The following is an 18713-nucleotide window of genomic DNA, read 5'->3' as shown; positions in this document are numbered from 1 at the left end:
CAATGTGGCCTAGAAGGTAGCACTATGACTATGATTCAGTGTTGCCCTGTACATATCTCCAGAATATGTGACATTTAGGAAAGATCTGATAACGTGGCTTGTTTCATGAAAACTCACAAGCTTCACAATATGGCATCATTAAGGCTTTTCTTACTTATTTGAGGTGGATATGTTAATCCTGCCAGGCACAGGTCATTAAAGTACAGCACATGTGACTTCCTATTGCCAGTAGGTGGCACTATATCATTGACTCAATATTGACATCGAGATGTGGTCAGGAGCATAAAACATTTGAGACGAACTGGAGGATGTATGTTTTTTTGTCTCATGGCAAAACTTCAGAGTTTGCTGCATCATCATAACAACTTTACATTACAAAGGTCTTTAGCTGATACAGACCTAATTTGAAGTTGGTTAAGTTAAATCTCTCAGAGGACTTCATTAAAGTACAATACCATAAATGGTAAAATCTGCAAAAATAGCAAACTTACTGTTTGATTTAGGGTATTGCTCTTTGACGCTTTTTTGTGCGTCTTGACATAATATACGCCTACCAAAGTTCATTAATGTACGTCAAATTTAAAAGGTGGGGGTTTTCAATTTGAAACTTTATAGTGGGCGCCTCTGAAAGATATTGCCACACCCATGTCTGCGACCCATAAAATATGACGTGCAACATTTGAAGAAGAAGAAGAAGAATTCCTTAAGTTTCAATAGGGCCTTAACACTTCTAGGTCCGCGGACCCTAATAATGGTAATAATGATAATGATGATATTTCCTTCAGCCTTTGCACCGCTAGGTGCTTGGGCCCTAAAAACATTTTGTCATCCCTAGTGTTAGTGAAGCCATGAGGATAGCATGACATATGTAAATAGCTTTCTTTTTTTTCAGTAGTAAACACAAAGCACATTTTACCTTTATTTGGATAATAGGAACAAGTGATTAAATGACTGCTGGTACCTGGCAGCGTCAGGGTGTTTTGCAAAAAAATGGAGAAAATACGTAGTGCCCAGGTGTAGAAAGCTTGAGGCCCATCAACACAAATGCAAGGCTGTATTTGCAGCCAAAGCTACTTAAGATTGAATTGTCAAACCAATGTTTATGCTATTTGTATTTTGACTTTATAATTGACTTTGACATATTGAACACATTTGTTTTCATTCTGAAGATAGTCAATTTGTGGATTTTCTCATATAAACAATAGTACATAAATATTTAAATGTTTATTAATATAAACTTTGTCAGACAAATCAATTATAAAGAATGAAGCAAAATGTTTAACACATTCAAAAGATTTAACCTCATGAGCCAAGTAAATTGACACGCAGACACGTGAAAATGAAGGTATAGAGTCTCATCTGGTCTCAGTCTAATCTTGTTCTTCACAGCACCTTAATCAATCATGAAGAGATCAGATATTAACACATTTAAAGGGTGGCTGGCTATGGGAGCTACAATGGTGCCCTCTGCAGTCTGTCTATGTGGGGCACTTTGTGTTTTAGTGTGTTCAATAGGGAAGTCTATCCTTATATACATCAGAGTACAGTTACAATTGTACCAATTATATGTAGACAACATATTCATGATGAGTTCAGGAGGAACTCCACTCCCTACTCGACACCATAACTTCAAATTGACAATGTCAAAATTGTAAGACCGTACGTGTTTCTTGGACATTTTAATAAGTGAAGAGAGTAATTATTTTTCAACAATATTTACTGACTGAAACACATTTCACTAGCTTATTCATACCATCCAAAAAGCCTAAAATAGTTCATCTCAAATTCCCAGGATGTGATTCTCCGGTTCTAGGAGTGCTATCAGAAAATCATATAAAAGAGCATTATACTCCCACAAAGAACTGTTGTTGCCTTGCACTGAGTCCAACTATTGTCACACGACTACTGTCTGACGTAACGGGGGTGTTTGAAGATTAAAAGTAAACACCCAAAAATCCTTATTTGGAGTTCTGACTCCAAATGGAAGAGCTGGTTGTCTTCAACATGGTTCCAGTTCAAAGCAACAGGTGACGTCACACCTTATTACATCCATCGTTATAGTGTGAGGTCAAAAGGCAGACAGAGTTAGATTAGAGTGGTGTAGTGTTGATGATACCGAGACTCAATATCTACCCAAATCCCTGGGGTATTTTGGTTTCTATCTGTGTGTATTATTTGTTAACCTACATTAAGGGCGAACTCACACTAGGGCCAGTTGTTCCGTACCGTGCTGAAGCACGGATGTCCCCCCTCCCCTGTCCCCCGCTGGCCAGCACTCACATTACCTCAAACCCAAGTGTACTCAAGCACGGTTGCCTCCGACACGTTACACAAAAACATATAGACAGTTTACTCTCATAAAACATGCACAGGTGTGTGTTAGCGTGCTGTGTGCCGGTAAAACACAACACAGCCGATCAGTTAACACAACGCACTGATTAAAAAGTGCAAGCTTGTTATTCTGAGTCATGCCTGTGTAGTATACAGTACTAGATACTAGTGTAAAAGCAGACGTACTGATTCAACTCTTTACTCCAGTAAAAGTAAGACTTAGTTTAATGACTTAGAAGTCACCGAATGACTTTAACGAATTTCGTTAGTTTATATAATGCAGATTTGTAAAATATTACTTTTATGAAGGTCACAGTCACAGATAATAAACTTACCATTTCATAATTGTGGTAGCAGCGGTGCAGCAGATGTAATGAAGTCAACGCAGCACGCTGGATGCAAACTAATATTAAGCCTATAGCCTTTTCATTATAATGTCGATGGACATAAATTGAGTTCTTTTGTCTTAATAATGATACAATAATACACAAATAATGGTTGGATTGGGAACCCATATATGCATAATGCCTCCACGTTGCATTTAGTGTTGCTTGAAATGACCAGGGCTCAGCTAGTGTTGCCTTTTAAAAAACGTCGATTTCCCGGGATTCCCTGGAAAATTAGCTTCTTTTCCCGGCATTTAAAATGTCTTATTTTCGGGAAAAATATGAATCCCTAGTGCGCATGTGTGACCAAGTGTACCGTGCCTAAGCACACCTCTTCCAACCGTACCGTACCAGGGAAGTGTACCGTACTCAAGCACGGTACACTTCCACTCACACTAGCCAAATAATCCGGACTTTAGGGGGCAAACGTGCTTGGGCACGGTACGATTGCCTAGTGTGAGTACGTCCTTACTGAAACCAACACCAAGCTAAATGCACAGTGGTGACAAGAGAAGAAGATCCTTTCTTTTTTTTGCCATCAAAGCATTCAGTCTGTGTTGTGGCCTGTTGGTAGCTGCTTCAACCAGAAGGTTTAGTAATACTTAAATCCTTCACACCAAACAACATCTCATTTTACCAGTGCTTCTGTGCTTAGACCAAATACAAATACTTTAACACTGGAAACACAAGCTATTTGTGAAATTCTCTATACAAATAAGATAGTCCAGGATAGTCAGGAAGTTTAGTAAAGCTTCAACAGACCAAAGAATTTATTGTATAAGATATATTTTATATTATTTTATATCTAGTTTAATTACTGACACATTATCTGAACATAAATAATAACACAATTTAACAAACAAAAACCCTAGCAGAATACCCATTAAGGAACAATAAAGAACATTATCAATAAGGATCTTTGTATGGTGGACTTATTATAGTACATCAAATTACATTAAAAGGACATTATCCCTCCTGTTTGTAGTCCATTATAGCATAATGCCTTACATTTAATTGTGTGTGCACTTTTGAAAGTGTGATGGTGTTTGTATACATACAAACATACTTTTTGAGATAATTGTGTTATTTAAAATGTCACCGTAGCAAAGTTCAAGCCTTAATGTGACTCATTTGATTCCCTTGGCTTTCAGCTCATCTTGAACTCGGTTAAGATAATCAGGATCCGGGTATCCATAGCTGCAAAAACAATGACAGAAATTCAGTAACTTCGTGTGGACAGTTTCATAGACAGGATTAAAATCCATACAGGTATACTTTTAGTGTGCATGGAAATGTGGGCCTTGTATTTTCTAATTTATTGTTAGTGAGGGAAATACATTTGTGGCAGTCTGTGACTTGAATAGAAGCATTATCATAAAGGCCTTGATTTAGAAATGATGTCATTTTATCAAATAAATAATCCTTACTGAGTTGGTCCTCCATGTGTCCCAGTTTTGTGGTGAATATCATTCCATGTGACAACATTGTTCCTGCCACTAGTGGTGGAGTGACCAACAGTGAAGATGAGTCTCTGATCAAAGGCTTGTCTCAGTAGTTTCAGGACCCTCCCGCCCTCTGAGGAGTCTGGCAGGTAGGCTGTACGAGATGCCCCTTCATATGGCTGACCAGGGTTGGGATGCTCCATCTGCAGATAGATGTTAATGTTGTTTCATTATGTGGATGTGTTGCACAAAGTGTTGGGGAAGCTACTTTGCAAGCATAGCTTGTAAAACTACATGTAGTTCACCCCGGCAGTAGTTTGAACAAACTACATTTCTACCCCTGGAGAAATGTATTTTATACTACAGCTAAAAAAAGAAGCTTTAACTACTTATACTCATTATACTCATTTAACTCAGCGTTAAATAAATCAACATGTGGTGTATATGAAACTAAATATAATAGCCTACAAAAAATTCACATGCCAGCAGAAATATGCCTCTCAACTCAGTTTTATTTTTTTAAAGAAAAAAAGCTGGTCAACATACTGTAGGTTCACCATAGACATGTAATCTATAGACATGTTGGGTAATCTATAGACATGTTGGGTAATATAAAGACATGATGGGTAATCTATAGACATGTTGGGTAATCTATAGACATGTTGGGTAATATATAGACATGTTGGGTAATCTATAGATATGTTGGGTATTCTATAGACATGTTGGGTAATCCATAGACATGTTGGGTAATATATAGACATGTTGGGTAATCTATAGATATGTTGGGTATTCTATAGACATGTTGGGTAATCCATAGACATGTTGGGTAATCTATAGACATGTTGGGTAATATAAAGACATGTTGGGTAATCTATAGACATGTTGGGTATTCTATAGACATGTTGGGTAATCCATAGACATGTTGGGTAATATAAAGAGAAAATGAAAAGCCTACCCCAATACCCACATGTAAATCAGAAATGTAAATCAGTCAACAAAAAATTTAATAAATAATACAAAGAGGCAGACATATTCTAGATCGGTGTGTCTTGAACAACGTTGGCTTGTCATGACATGATTCATGCATTTTTTCAAAGAGAGTTCTGGAACACAATAATGGTAAAATAACATTTATATTATATAGGTCTTTTTTTAATAACAAATATTTCATGTTATTGGCCAAAATTGTAGTTTGTAAATTGAGTTAAACTACAAAAAATGACCCAAACAGTAGTTGAAATACTTGACGCAGTACAACATATGAAAGTAGTTTAACTACCAGCAAGTTACAGCTAATTGTAGTTAAGCTATGTAGTTCAACTACATGTAGTTTAAGTCTCCTCAACACTGGTTGCACATAACCCTCTACAGACTGTAGAGGATAGAGGACTTTCATCCATGGCCTATGGTCCTTAGGGAATACAGTGATATGATGCTTCAGCTGTCCAAATGAGTCAGATCAAGTAGATAGCTTCAGTGTTACCAAAGTCCCTCATTATGTTACAATGTGGTATCGACTTGATATGACTAAATCATATTGCTGAAGCTACAGTTAAACTTTTTAAATGCATTTTTGCTCAAAATGACTATGTACATTGAAAGCAATTTGAAAGAGATCTTTGAATCTGCAGTATGACCACTAGGAATGGTTACAGCGAGAAAAAACGTCTTTGAGTTCACATGAAAAATTGTGAACCTATCCTTTAAAACTAATGCTATATTACCTGTTGCATGTCTCTGTTTTTAGCTCATTTTAGCCAGCACTTTTAGCCATCAATAAATATTAGATAGATATAGTTTATAATAATAATAATAATAATAATAATAATACATTCTGAGCATTTGGTGATTTTAAGTTTGGTTTTCCTTGTTGAAAAGCTGCTATTTTAGACACACATGAGAGCAGTAGTTGTGCTATACTGAGAGTGGTTTCCTTTTTGAAATAATGTGTTTTAAATGATGATTGTCCAGATTTGATTTAGCGATATTATAGCTATTTATAATGGAAACAGTTTAATAATTAGCCTAGAATAATTGGACAGGACACTCCAGTATCACGTTTGAGTTGACTCAGTTGTCATCACATGGCCAAAAAGTTCGTCACACTTCCTCTTTCATGTGATAATAGGTGGTTGTACATGGTAACCTGTAAAAAGGTGCTCTGTGATGCTGGATGTGAATGTCCTTCTTGATCTACTCAGTGCACAACATGCACTGTAGTTACCAGGTCACTGTAAATCTGTGTATACATGCAGCATACAAAGACCAGACTTCTCTACTCCCAACCTTATTTTGAACATGTGATTTGCTTATTGTAACTGTACTAAGGAGCCTACTTTTTTCAGGCAGGCAGACACACAGATTGGTTAAAATATGTGAAGTGAACAAAAGGTTTAGTGGTTTTAACAAACTTTTGTAGAACTATGAGGGCTTCTTTGTGTTCATTTGAGTCACATTCGGACAAAGATGCACTACTCTGTGTAACAATCTCTCTTTTAATTTCTGACTCTGCTATTACTTTACCTTTCTGCAGTCTTTTGTTATGAACATGCATATATGTACAAAGTCTTTCTTTAAGGTGTACCAGCAGACATCTTATGATGCTGAATAGTTTGTGGCAAGTGCTTGTCTCTTGAAGGCCATGTAAAAGGCATGCCACAATGATTCTTCTGGTACGCTCTGTTGATCCCTGATGGTCACCTGTCATCAAATGACCAGAGTGCTGTAGTGAAGACAACTGAGACAACTTCATTAAGTGATGAAGAATGTGAGATGTAGTTGAAAGCCTGAAAGAGCTTGGTATAGACCTTGAGTTATTTTGTCAAACTGCAGTTTCTAAGGTCAAAGGTGAAATCTGGTGCTCAAAGTGTACAGTGTTTTATCTGTAGTCTTACCTTTTGGATGCCACTTGGAATAGTATAATGGATGATTATTGTTCCATATCTCTCATATCCAGGCAAAGATGAAGACTTCTGGGTGACATCCATTCTGCCTCCATCTGGTTGTGTCCCTCTCAAAGGGCTGTATATCTCTCCACATGTCGGGCAGACTGGCTTATACTCAAAAGCTGTTTTCAGGCATTGTGTGCAGAATGAGTGCTTGCACCGCAGAGTCTTTTTCTCTGTTGTGACAATTGGTTCCATACAGATTGGACATGATTCATCTTCAGGATCTTTGCTATGTGTGGGTAAGGTGCCTGAGTTACAACTCTTTGGAGAGACAGCTGGACCTCTGTGCAATTGAGTCTTCCTCGAGCTTAGTGTATTTTGTAAAATAAACTCTTTTAATCTAGCAATGTGCACAAAAGGGCCGGTCACTGTTACTTCATATTTCTTGTGGCTGGGTTCAAAAAGGAGCTGTGGAAATCTCTTCTGCAGCTCTTTGTGGTCATGTGAACCCACAGAGAGAGATGTGACCTCCAGGTCAGAGACAGTCCTCTGGTAAAAAGTGATGAATCGTTGTCTGACACAGTCAGCAGGAACATGGTATGTGGAGTCATGGTGTTGTCTGACAATCAAATGTACTGTGCTAGTGGGGTTGTTTTTCACTGTTTTCATGTCAGGCTGTTTTTCAATGTAAAAATTGTTCCCTAGAATTTTGCTAAGCTCTTTTGCGCATTGCTGCTCAATGTAGGACATAGCAATCCAGGATACATCCACTGGTTTAACAGGCATTGGAGCCTGTTCACCCAGCTGATTGGCTGGTTCATGTGTGGCAGAATTGGAAAATGGCCTCAATGCTGACAGTGTGACTTCAAGATTTTTCATTTCCTCATATGTTCCTCTCACGTTGTAGAAGGAACCATTTTTCTCAGGACTGTAAGGTTCAAGAATCTTCATTAATCTTCCAGGATCTTTGCAAACAGCGCCATCAATGCTGACAGTCATGTCTTGAAAAAACTGCAACAGGACATGAAAGCTGTTAGCTCTTACATACACACACACACACAGTACCTTTATCTAAATGTTACACAGGTCTTGCTTGCTTTTCTGAATTTCCATTAAAAAGGTTTCACCACATAGTTAGAGCTTCTATCCCCGATAACTGTCATAAAAGTAGCTTAGTACTTTTAGGACGGAGTTTTTTGTCCATCTGATAATGTATGTAATGATATGACTTTTTCCAATTCTGAAATGAGGTGTGATGATATTTTGTCAAAATAACACAAAATGATGAGTTTGTTTGAGCATATCACTTACAGTTTGTCTGTATTGCGTACCATCATTCTGAAGGCATGGCCTGATGCACTTAACTGGCCATAACTGTTCAATGCTAAATTCGATTGCAACCAAATTTTGAAATGTTGCACTTATAGCCACACTGAACACGTTTCTAACAATTGATACAATTCTATGTAGAGAGACACACATGGAGTGGAGACAGTCATAGTAAAGCTGCCACTGAGAGAGGATTACAAGCGGGAAGAGCTGCAACCCATGGACCAGATAAGGTTTTTGTTTTTGTATTCCATTCTAAAGCTATACATGACAGATGGAGGACTGTCACACATTGTGTGGTTTGAGTTTTGTTTTGTTTTAGTTCTTTTCTTTTTTCTGTATTGGAGATTTGTTCGTTTTTTCAGGTTATAGGTTCATATTCTGAGTGGGTGCATGGTTGTAACGAATGGTAAATTAGCAAGGCATAGACATTATGATCAGATATATCTAAACACTTAGTGTAATAGATATGGATATTGATGGACATATGAACAATTATAACCAAGAAATGTATTAGACTGTATAATCATACTTGAAAACTAACAAGTATTCATACACACACGTTTCTTTAACAGCTTCTTCCCTGCCACAGTAAGACTCTCGGCCAAAACAAGATGAACTACCTCACATTATATCATACCATATTTAATTTATTATATTTATTTATATTGTCTTCCTAATTTTTCCCGTACACAGGGTTTTTATGCACTTTTTTAGTATGTGTATGTGTTTTATGAATGTGTCCTTCTTGTGTGTCTTTTTAAATGTTTGTCTTGACTCTGAACAAACCGCACAAAAATTCCTATGTGTGTAAGCACAAATGGCAAATAAAGTTCTTGAATCTTGAACCCACGTAATTGAAGGTTGGGTGGCGAGATTTAAAATGAGTTGGGTGGAGCTTAAATACAGTGGGACAGATGATGTGTCTAAGCATTAATAGAAGGCCTACAGGTGGTATTATGGAACATTTATGCACCTAATAAAGAAGACCCACACTTCTTTCATGAGGTAAGTAAGGTTTTAGGGGACATGGACAGGCAAATAATACTGGCAGGGAACTTTAATCAAGTTGATCCAATTCTGGAAAAGAGAAGGCTTAAGGGCCCATTGATGACTAAAGATAGGGAAACAGAGTATGGCTCTTGTAGATATATGAGAGGGAATACACATTTTTCTCTCATTGTCACAAATCACATTCTATAATTGACTTCCTTGTAATTGCAAGCCCTTTAATAAATAGGAAATTACGACAGTCTGAGACCTCCAAAGCAAACTGATAGCACATTCTGCTCAGAGGAAAAGAGAGAGCCTAAACAAGATCAAAGAACTGGAATGTGAACTTAAATGAAAGGAAAATAAACTAGCTGAGTCACAATATCAGGAACTATGTACGTTTAAATTTCAGTTGCACAAAATTTATAACAACAAAAAACTGTGTGTACACTGGCTCTGTTTTTTCTAGCATTACGTCATACAACAACAACAACAACAACAACAACAACAACAAAAAGACAGGTGATGTTGCTTTTTTTTTTTCACACACATTCCATGGAATGTGGGTGAAACTTGCCTGCCACACACAAATTCATGTTTTAACTTCCATGAGCAGTAAAAACAAGGGAAAAAAATTTGATTGTATTACACATGCACATATGTACTGATTCATACGAGAAGTTAGGCTACATTATAAATTCTGGGAAGTTACACTTTAAATCTCCAATTGTTACTCTTTTGTTCCTCAGTGTCTTGTTTTCCTCCATTGTACCTACAAAATACCAGTAGGAACTGGTAAGTATTTTATATGTATGGATTCATATGAGGAGGTTACACTAAGTTCTGGAAAATGACATGATAAGTAATGGGAAGTTACAAAGGTAAAGTCAAACGCATGCTATATTGTTGCCAAAATGCTACAACAAAAATGAATAAAACTCAGTATTATGATACCCTGTGATGTCCCCTGTAATATTGGAGTATTCGTTTCTTTAGACGTATTAACTCTGAGCAGGTAAGACCTCAGCAAATAGGCAGAAATAGCAACAGGACTTTTCTGTTGTCCAGTAAGTTTGTAAATGACTGAACAACGCCATCTACAGGCTACAGACGTACTGCCACTTGGCGGACCGGACAATTCCAACAAGACGCTGCAGATTAGAAGTGTTCAGCTTCTTGTATTAATGTATCACTTATTGAAAATCAACAACAGCTGTGTCAAAGCACATTTATGGTTTCCGCACAACCGACGACTGTACTATGAACCAGGCAGTATCTCTATGCATTTACATTGTGTGAATGTGAATGTGCTTCAAGGAAAAACGCCCAAATATCGCATTTCTTCCCGTCGAAAATCCAACATGTCGTTGGTAGTAGTTTGCTGTTGTGACTAAATCAAACACCGAAGTACGAAAAACCCAGCTGTTTGCTCTTTTTTCAGGAACACAACAACAACATAGGAGATCAACTATAAACCGCTAAAGCATTTCCTACACCGAGTTCATTCCTACATAGTCACCTTTAATTTGATGAAAGTATTTTGAATAGCCTGTGAAACCCACCTCCATACTGCAGACCCCGTCTACGACTCCACAATAGTTCTTCTGTCTCAGGGAAGACTCGTCTGTTTTTAAGTTTCACTTTCAGTGTTAACCACGTGTCCTTCAGCAACCCCCTTGAGTAACCAAGGAAATAGCAACATATAAAGCACTAGTAAAGACATCAGTCGTAACCTGTGATATCTGCACAATGGAGAAAAGTAATTAAGTGCATTTATTTCACAATGGTGGTTACACTCATTTGATTTTGAAAACGTGTGGTGAAACCCCTTTCCTCTGTTACATACTGCCCTGACATTCAATAGTGGTGAAAAGTTCATTTACTCAAGTACATTGTACTTAAGTACAATTTTGAGGTGTTTGTACTTGACTCGAGTATTTCTAACTTTAGTTACTTTTCAGATGAAGATTTGACACAATGGATAATATAACAAGCTTTTAAAAAACAACACATTGTTAAAGATGAAACCATGGGTTTCCAACCTTTTTGTACTTTGACATCTTACAAACAGCAGTGTGTAGTCGGCTCACATTTCAGATGTCTATGAGTTGTTAACAGCTCCACCAAATAGTGATTTTTCCCTCTAAACTTCTCACATGCTTTCATTTCAATAAATGTTCAAATGATCCAATATTTCAGCAAAAGTCAAAGATTAGAGAAAAAGTCCAATAACTGAAAACACATTTGTGTATCAGAACTTAGTTTTTTTCTAGCTAACTGTATATATAGTAGTGTAAACTACTGTTTACATGCTGCTCTAACACTGATGCTTCACTATTAATAATCTAATGGTGTCATATATAATAATATATCAGTCAGAGGACCAAACCACTACTTTTACTGTAATACTGCATACTACATCACTATAATACTGCAGTACTTTTACTGTAATACTGCATACTACATCACTCATAATACTGCAGTACTTTTACTGTAATACTGCATACTACATCACTCATAATACTGCAGTACTTTTACTGTAATACTGCATACTACATCACTCATAATACAGCAGTACTTTTACTGAAATACTGCATACTACATCACTCATAATACTGCAGTACTTTTACTGTAATACTGCATACTACATCGCTCATAATACTGCAGTACTTTTACTGTAATACTGCATACTACATCGCTCATAATACTGCAGTACTTTTACTGTAATACTCCATACTACATCAAGCTCATAATACTTTTATTGTAATACGTTAACTAGATTAAGCTCAATCTTTTTTTCTTCTTTTTTTTTTACATTGCTGCACTTTTAGTTTAGTAAAGGATCTGAGTTGTCTGGCTACAGGCCAGAGACCAAAACCAAAACAACTAATCACAGTGGTGTTCAACCTTATAACCTACCGCCTGCCTACTGGTACTTTTAAGGTTTTGTTTTCCTTTTTAAGGAAAGAAACTCATGTTTTAAAGGCTTGATATAAGCTTCTCATTTTAAAACTTTGAATTTCAAGTAGCCAATCACATAACTGTAACATAAATACTGAAATGCATTTTGTATAAAAAACAAAACACAGATTAAGGACGCCATATGTAGACAAGAAAATCATAGACTACGACTTCTGTACTGTGAAGTTGAAGTTTACCAGCAGCACCTGAGAGCACAAGCGTCCCTGCTCATGTTGCAGTGTCACTAATGGTCCAGCAGAGGTCAGTGGAGCTCTACACGCGGATTTTTGCTGGTTCCAGACTGTCAGCAAATCCACAACTGTGACGCTTACTGTCCACCATGTGACCAGCATGACACCACAGCAGCTGCGATTTTCATCATAGCCTACACAATCTGTTTATTTACTGTGTCTTCTCTATATTGTTAAACAGGAGCTCCTCATTCATTTGAGCTGTCTGGGTTTTTGCGGGTCTTGAAAAGCGTCTGGCCTGTTCCTGTTCCTCCGCCGGTGACTTCTCATCAGTGATTGACTGTAAAGTGAGGTGGTTCCAGCCGGTGCACACTGAGGTATCCCGGTCTCATCTCAATAAGCTATGTACGGACAGAACACCGCAAGCACATAGATCAGATGACTGAAGCTTGTTGTAATTTGCCTTTCCTATGGTTTCTATGTTTATATTTCCTGTAGGCTACATTGTTGAACAGTTTTGGTCTGATTTGTACGTAAACAGGGCCCGCTGTGCTTGGCATGTGTGAAGTAAAATAACATTACAACACAGTAAGTGAAAAGAGGAAAATTCACGATCAAAAATACTAAACCAAAGAAGGAAAAAATGGGGGGAAATCGGCTAGAACAGTTTGTTTTATGGTCAATTATTATTGGCCAGTAACGTTTGTCCAATTGATATTGTTCAAAATCAGCAATAGGCTACATCCAACAGAATTAGGCCTACTCAAAAATCTAAAATAAAAGGCATCGTGATTTTATTTTAAAATATATTATAAAATGGATTTAAAAGAAATGACAATTAGGCTATTCAATTTTATTTTTGTTTTGTCTTCTGCACATTATTCATTTGAATATTTCCTTTTTCACAATGTGTAGTGACTATCTATCACTATCTATATTTTAACAGCCTAAAGTCTCAGATATTAACAACTGGCGGAGGGAGGAAAGTGTAAACTGTGACCCGAATCTGTCTGCCGGTGATGGCTATCAGCCTGTTGTCCGCGTTTAGTTTTTTAGATAATCCAAAGGAGAGCACAGCGGTGGCTACTTTACAGCAGTGGAAGTCGGATTCACAGGTTTAGACATCTGTCAGATTCAGCCAATAGGACAATAATACATTAGTGATATTGAAAATCGAGGAGTGGGTGAGTGGGATTAAATCCAGTTTCTAATCTGGTCAGATGGAAGCAAAACAACGCCTCCAAAGCGTCATGGATAGCATGAAAAAAACAAACAATTTATACAATCACAATTTAGGCGAAACGAGTTAGGTTTAAATCAGGAGAAATATAACATCTTATTTCTTTTAACTATAAACTGACTCTTGTACGCGATGTGTAATAAATGGCCTTTGAGCATCAGCTGTGCAGACTGTCAAACATCCTTTGAAGGTCGAGCTGCGTCTCGCCGCTGTCCGATAAAAAAAACACGCATGTCTAATTTTGGTCGGTTTTCAGGTCAGCTGGACGATTACGGCTCCTGTATGTGTTGAGAATTCCAGGTTGATGGAAACACGCCCGGTCGTAAAGAAAAATCACGATCAAGCTTAAAGAAGTTGTTTTTCTCAATGACCAAAAAACATTTTATTGCTGTTAAAGTTCTCTTGTTCTGTTTATTGCACCTTACAGCAGCAGAATCACAGATCTGATGCAGTAAAACAATCATTGGGTCATAATTACTGTAAGTAATATAATACAATCCTATCATTGCTATATCCAATGTAAATAAATAAGATAAATGTAACCAGAATTTGTTAGAATGTTATGTACTCAAGAACAAATCATTTTTGAAAATGATGTATTTTAGAAAAAAACACAAATACCATTTGACTTCTTAAGTCAAAAATGAATTTACTGATTGCTGATTTATCACACTGATAATTATTGTAATATTAATTTGATCCATTCTGGCCATGGAATAAATGCAATTAACCCTAAACCAGACTTCATCAGGTTAGTTTGCCCTGTGGTCTCTTTGTCAGATCTCAAAATGTTGTTCTATATTTGATTACTATTTCCTTGTTCCTTGGTAAAACTCAGATTATTGTTGAGGCTACTCTTTAATTCAAATCTGTGTCATTTATAAAATCCCTGTACATAATGTCATTTCCAAAATTCAACAATTATTTGCTGTTTTTTCTGTGTGGCTTTTTTTGTTGTTTGTTTGTTTGTTTGTTTGTTTTGAATTTTGTTGTAGTTGTTCTGTTTTTTTTAATTGAACACTTCTCATTATTTACCAGAGCTCCTATTCCTAAAATCCTCTGAGCCTTAAGATGCTTCTGGGAAAGTCCAGGTTGTTTGTGACAGAGAATTCACAGAAAACTAATCAGTTTTAAATAAACTGATTTATATGTATTATTCTATTTATAATGTTTTTATAATTTAAGTTATTTACCTTGATATATTTATTTGTAGGTTATTTATTTTTTGTTTACTCTGATCTACTTTGTTATTTTGAATTATACCATGTCCACATATACTCCTTTTCTGATTGGCTGAGGTGTTTAGATCTTAGATGGGACACCGTAAACATCACTCAGGTATCTTTACCACTCTTAATCAGTGAGGAAGGTAAATTAGACAGTAGGTAACCACAGCAACACTATGTAACCAGTTCACTCAGTGATTAAATTAAACCTAAGTAACATGATTTAAACTGACTACAAACACAAACTGGATCACTCTTTTTCCTTTGGGAAATGATTGTAGCATAAGAGCCGTCACATATAGAAGATCTTCTGAAGGAAATGCCTCAATACAACTAATTGATATCTTGTACCATCATGGCAGCTTTGTGAATTATTACTTACTTTGCTATTCTGATCATAGAAAATATCTTTCTGTATATCTGACCCCAGTAAAATTATGCAGTATAATTAATTGTCAAAAAAAAAAAATCTTCTTATAATCCACAATGTTAGTGGAGATCAAACATACTGATCTGGTCAGTGTGATCAATGTTACCATGTACAGGTTTGTATATGCTGTCAGTAGATATAATAATATATTATTTTACAGAAGCACTTATTGTTTGTCCATTGCTCTGTGTGATGCTCATTCCTGTCAAACTGAAACATGCTGTAGTTTCACAGGGACATGTCCTAATTATGAACTTTTAGAGAGTACTGTATGTAACAATAGTCTACAATGCTAATGCCACTGTCATGCTAGCAATTGTGCAACAATAGTTGTGTTTGTTTGTCAGCAGCAACTGAGACAGGGTGACTAACAAGCTGATATTTGTTGCTGCAGGCAGAGGCCATTATTCTGGAGTGTGGCTGTGCTCTTTCACTCAAAGCTGCTCATTAACTCATACTCATCCAGCACTAATTGATGTTGTATGGATATTTGTCTGCAGTGTGGGCCTCATGAGTGCTTGTACATGTTTTTCAAACTTGGTGTTCTCCAACCAAAACACATTATAGTGTTAGAATCACAAATACGAAAGTGACACATTTATGGCATAGGCTGATTCTGGATCTAGTGTGTGACATGAAGCTCACTTCCTCCTGGACTTACACACTGAAGGACCTGGGTGACCTACTGAGCCAATGGAGTCTGGCTGTCCTTATAAAGAGATATCATCCTTTTAGCTTACACTGGTTCAGCACATTTACTGGCTTGTATGTCCAACTGTAACCACATTTAATCTTCACTTTGCAATATGTTTTAAATACACTGTTAATTGTTTTTTTTTATTATTAAAAGGAAGAAAAAAGTTGTGGTAGAGGAAGAAGGAGGGGTGTGTGCCTGTGTTTGATTGACAGCAGGCAGCAGGTTGAGCAGTGGCAGCAGAACCACAGACAAAGTAAACACATTTGTGCTGTAGCTACATGTCATGGGCAGACAGTGTGTTGATAGTAGTGGTATTGAAAAGCTACAGCTAATTAGCTATGTAGCCTGCTAACTGATGTTAGTGGTGCACTTTTCTTCTGTGAATGTTTTGGGGCTCATTAAACAAGCTAAGGTGCAGGACAAAACAGCTACATGATTATTTTGTTGGACTTCTTTATTACCATGAATAGCTCTTTGCCTTTAAAAACATACATAATATAAACAGCAATCACATATAAATTCAAAATGACACATATTGTTTCATGGTGCAGATGAGTTGCAGGGGCAAAGCACTTGTCCAGCACTGTAGCTGTGCTTGGTATGGTTGTGGTTGGATTTCATTTATGGTTGATTGTCAGTGGTGTAATGAACACGACTGACTGTGTTCATGGTCAGGTGAACCAAACAACTTCTAGTTACTGGTCAGAGCAACTGAGTGTTCATTAGAATGAATGTGTATGTGCTCCCAGTTAAAGAGTAACTCACTAACCTCATCAAAGAGACGTTGAGACATTGTAATGCTAAGTGCTGGTCTCATGTTTCATGGTAGTAGCTGTAAGAGTACCTCCTGTCTACACTGGATGATACTGCCATGTTGGGCGTGGCAAACTGCAAACTGACACAAACAATAAGCCCATATTTCCCATCTATCTATCTATCTATCTATCTATCTATCTATCTATCTATCTATCTATCTATCTATCTATCTATCTATCTATCTATCTATCTATCTATCTATCTATCTATCTATCTATCTATCTCTACACACATACATATACATGTATACACACACACACATACACGGTTGCCCATAAAGTTGGAATAATTTAGTTTTCAGACACATTCCTCTTTTTATTTTCTATTCATACACATCAGTAATCACCTTTGACCAGGTATAATGAGATTGATCAATACAATTTTGAGAATATATACACTTTATCTATCAAGAATACATCACATTGTCACAATCATTTCATGGAAAGAGGTAAAAAATATTTTATTCCAACTTTGGCGACCGTGTATATATGTGTCTATATGTGTGTATACATGTATATATGTGTGTGTATATATATATATATATATATATATATATATATATATATATATATATATATATATATATATATATATATATATATATATATATATATATATATATATATATATATATATATATATATATAAACCATTGACCACTATCATAATTTGATGGCTTACTGTCACATAAACACTGGATTTATTTATCACAACACAGTCTGACCTGGGGCTTCATTGGGCTTTTTTTCAGATCTGAGTTTATTTTCAGATCTGCTTCAGGAAGTGGAGCAGTGAAATAATGATCTGCAGTGAAAGAGGCTGGCCAAGTGGGCTGAATTCATTCCATTGACGGGAACTTCACTGGAGGTTGGGAGCTGGAAGATCACCTCTCGCCCTGATAAGTCAACATGATGATCATTAACACTGGTTCAACACTGGCAGACGAAATAAATTGTGTCTGGCTGGTTGGTCTTCTAATGCACCACGGATCAGTTATTACTCAGTGAAAATACACAAGCAAATAACACACATGATTTGAGCAGTTATAACAGGACTCACATGTGGAACAGCAACTCTTTTGATGTCTTCAAAAGTCATGATTTGGCTCTTAGACCAATTCAGTAATTATGATACAATGATGGTAACAGCGTGAGAGGTTAACGCAAAAATAAATGAATCCAAATGAAGTTAAATTTATGCTTTAAATGATGTTTTAAGATGGATTGTACATACACAGTTGATTGGATTAAAAGTCATAATTTGTGAATTTCTCAATTGATTTATAGCTTTCAGATTGATGCAGATTCAATCCTCACAGGCTAGTCTGATGGATTCAACATGAATCAGACACTTCCAAGCTTTGACGTATTATGTGAACAATGTTACTGACTGAGATTCATTTTGTTTCACTAATGATGTTTACATGATATTGTATGTAGAAAACTACCTGCTAGTCTGAAGAAGAGAAGTCCTCCCAACTAAAAGAGAAAAGCTATATGTCGTTTCCTTTCTAAATGATTAGTTCTTTGATCTGACGTCCCCATCAGCAGGACATCATTGTTATGTGCCTTCCAAAACTATTCAAATATGGCCCAATATTGTTTATGGGTTAGGAAACTGCAACTGCCTGGCTGAGGGTAAAGAAAAGCGTCATGGTTGAAAGAAACCAACAATGATTGTTTGAAAGAGACTGGATGTGAACTGTGATCTCACAGCTGTTTACCATCCATGACAGTCTCACCAGAGGAACAATACCAAGTCTTTTTTTTTTCTTTTTCTGCAC

The 18713-nt window shown here is 36.6% G+C and overlaps 1 protein-coding gene across 1 annotated transcript; it reads right to left on the bottom strand.

Annotated features, from left to right (window-relative positions):
• Window positions 1–3131: 3131 nt before the first annotated feature.
• Window positions 3132–10981, bottom strand: si:dkey-3h3.3 (uncharacterized protein LOC100144568 homolog). Its single transcript, XM_062417954.1, has 4 exons — window positions 10932–10981; window positions 7054–8058; window positions 4145–4362; window positions 3132–3914 (listed from the first exon to the last, which is right to left on the bottom strand). Exons 1-4 carry the CDS (start codon window positions 10935–10937, stop codon window positions 3845–3847), a joined length of 1299 nt encoding a protein of 432 aa, XP_062273938.1. The 5' UTR covers window positions 10938–10981; the 3' UTR covers window positions 3132–3844.
• Between the last annotated feature and the right edge of the window lie 7732 nt (window positions 10982–18713).

The sequence above is a fragment of the Scomber scombrus genome, chromosome 4 (genome assembly GCF_963691925.1).
Source record: "Scomber scombrus chromosome 4, fScoSco1.1, whole genome shotgun sequence".
Classification (NCBI taxonomy): Eukaryota; Metazoa; Chordata; class Actinopteri; order Scombriformes; family Scombridae; genus Scomber; species Scomber scombrus.
The sequence above is the reverse complement of the archived record's forward strand: the minus strand, read 5'-3'. Positions and strand labels throughout refer to the sequence as shown.

Excerpts from the sequence above, each read along its gene's own strand:
- si:dkey-3h3.3 (XM_062417954.1), bottom strand. Across the intron at positions 4,363-7,053 it reads TTCCAAGTGGCATCCAAAAG|ATGGAGCATCCCAACCCTGG; the intron begins GTAAGACTACAG and ends ATCTATCTGCAG. Across the intron at positions 3,915-4,144 it reads ACACATGGAGGACCAACTCA|CTATGGATACCCGGATCCTG; the intron begins GTAAGGATTATT and ends TTGTTTTTGCAG.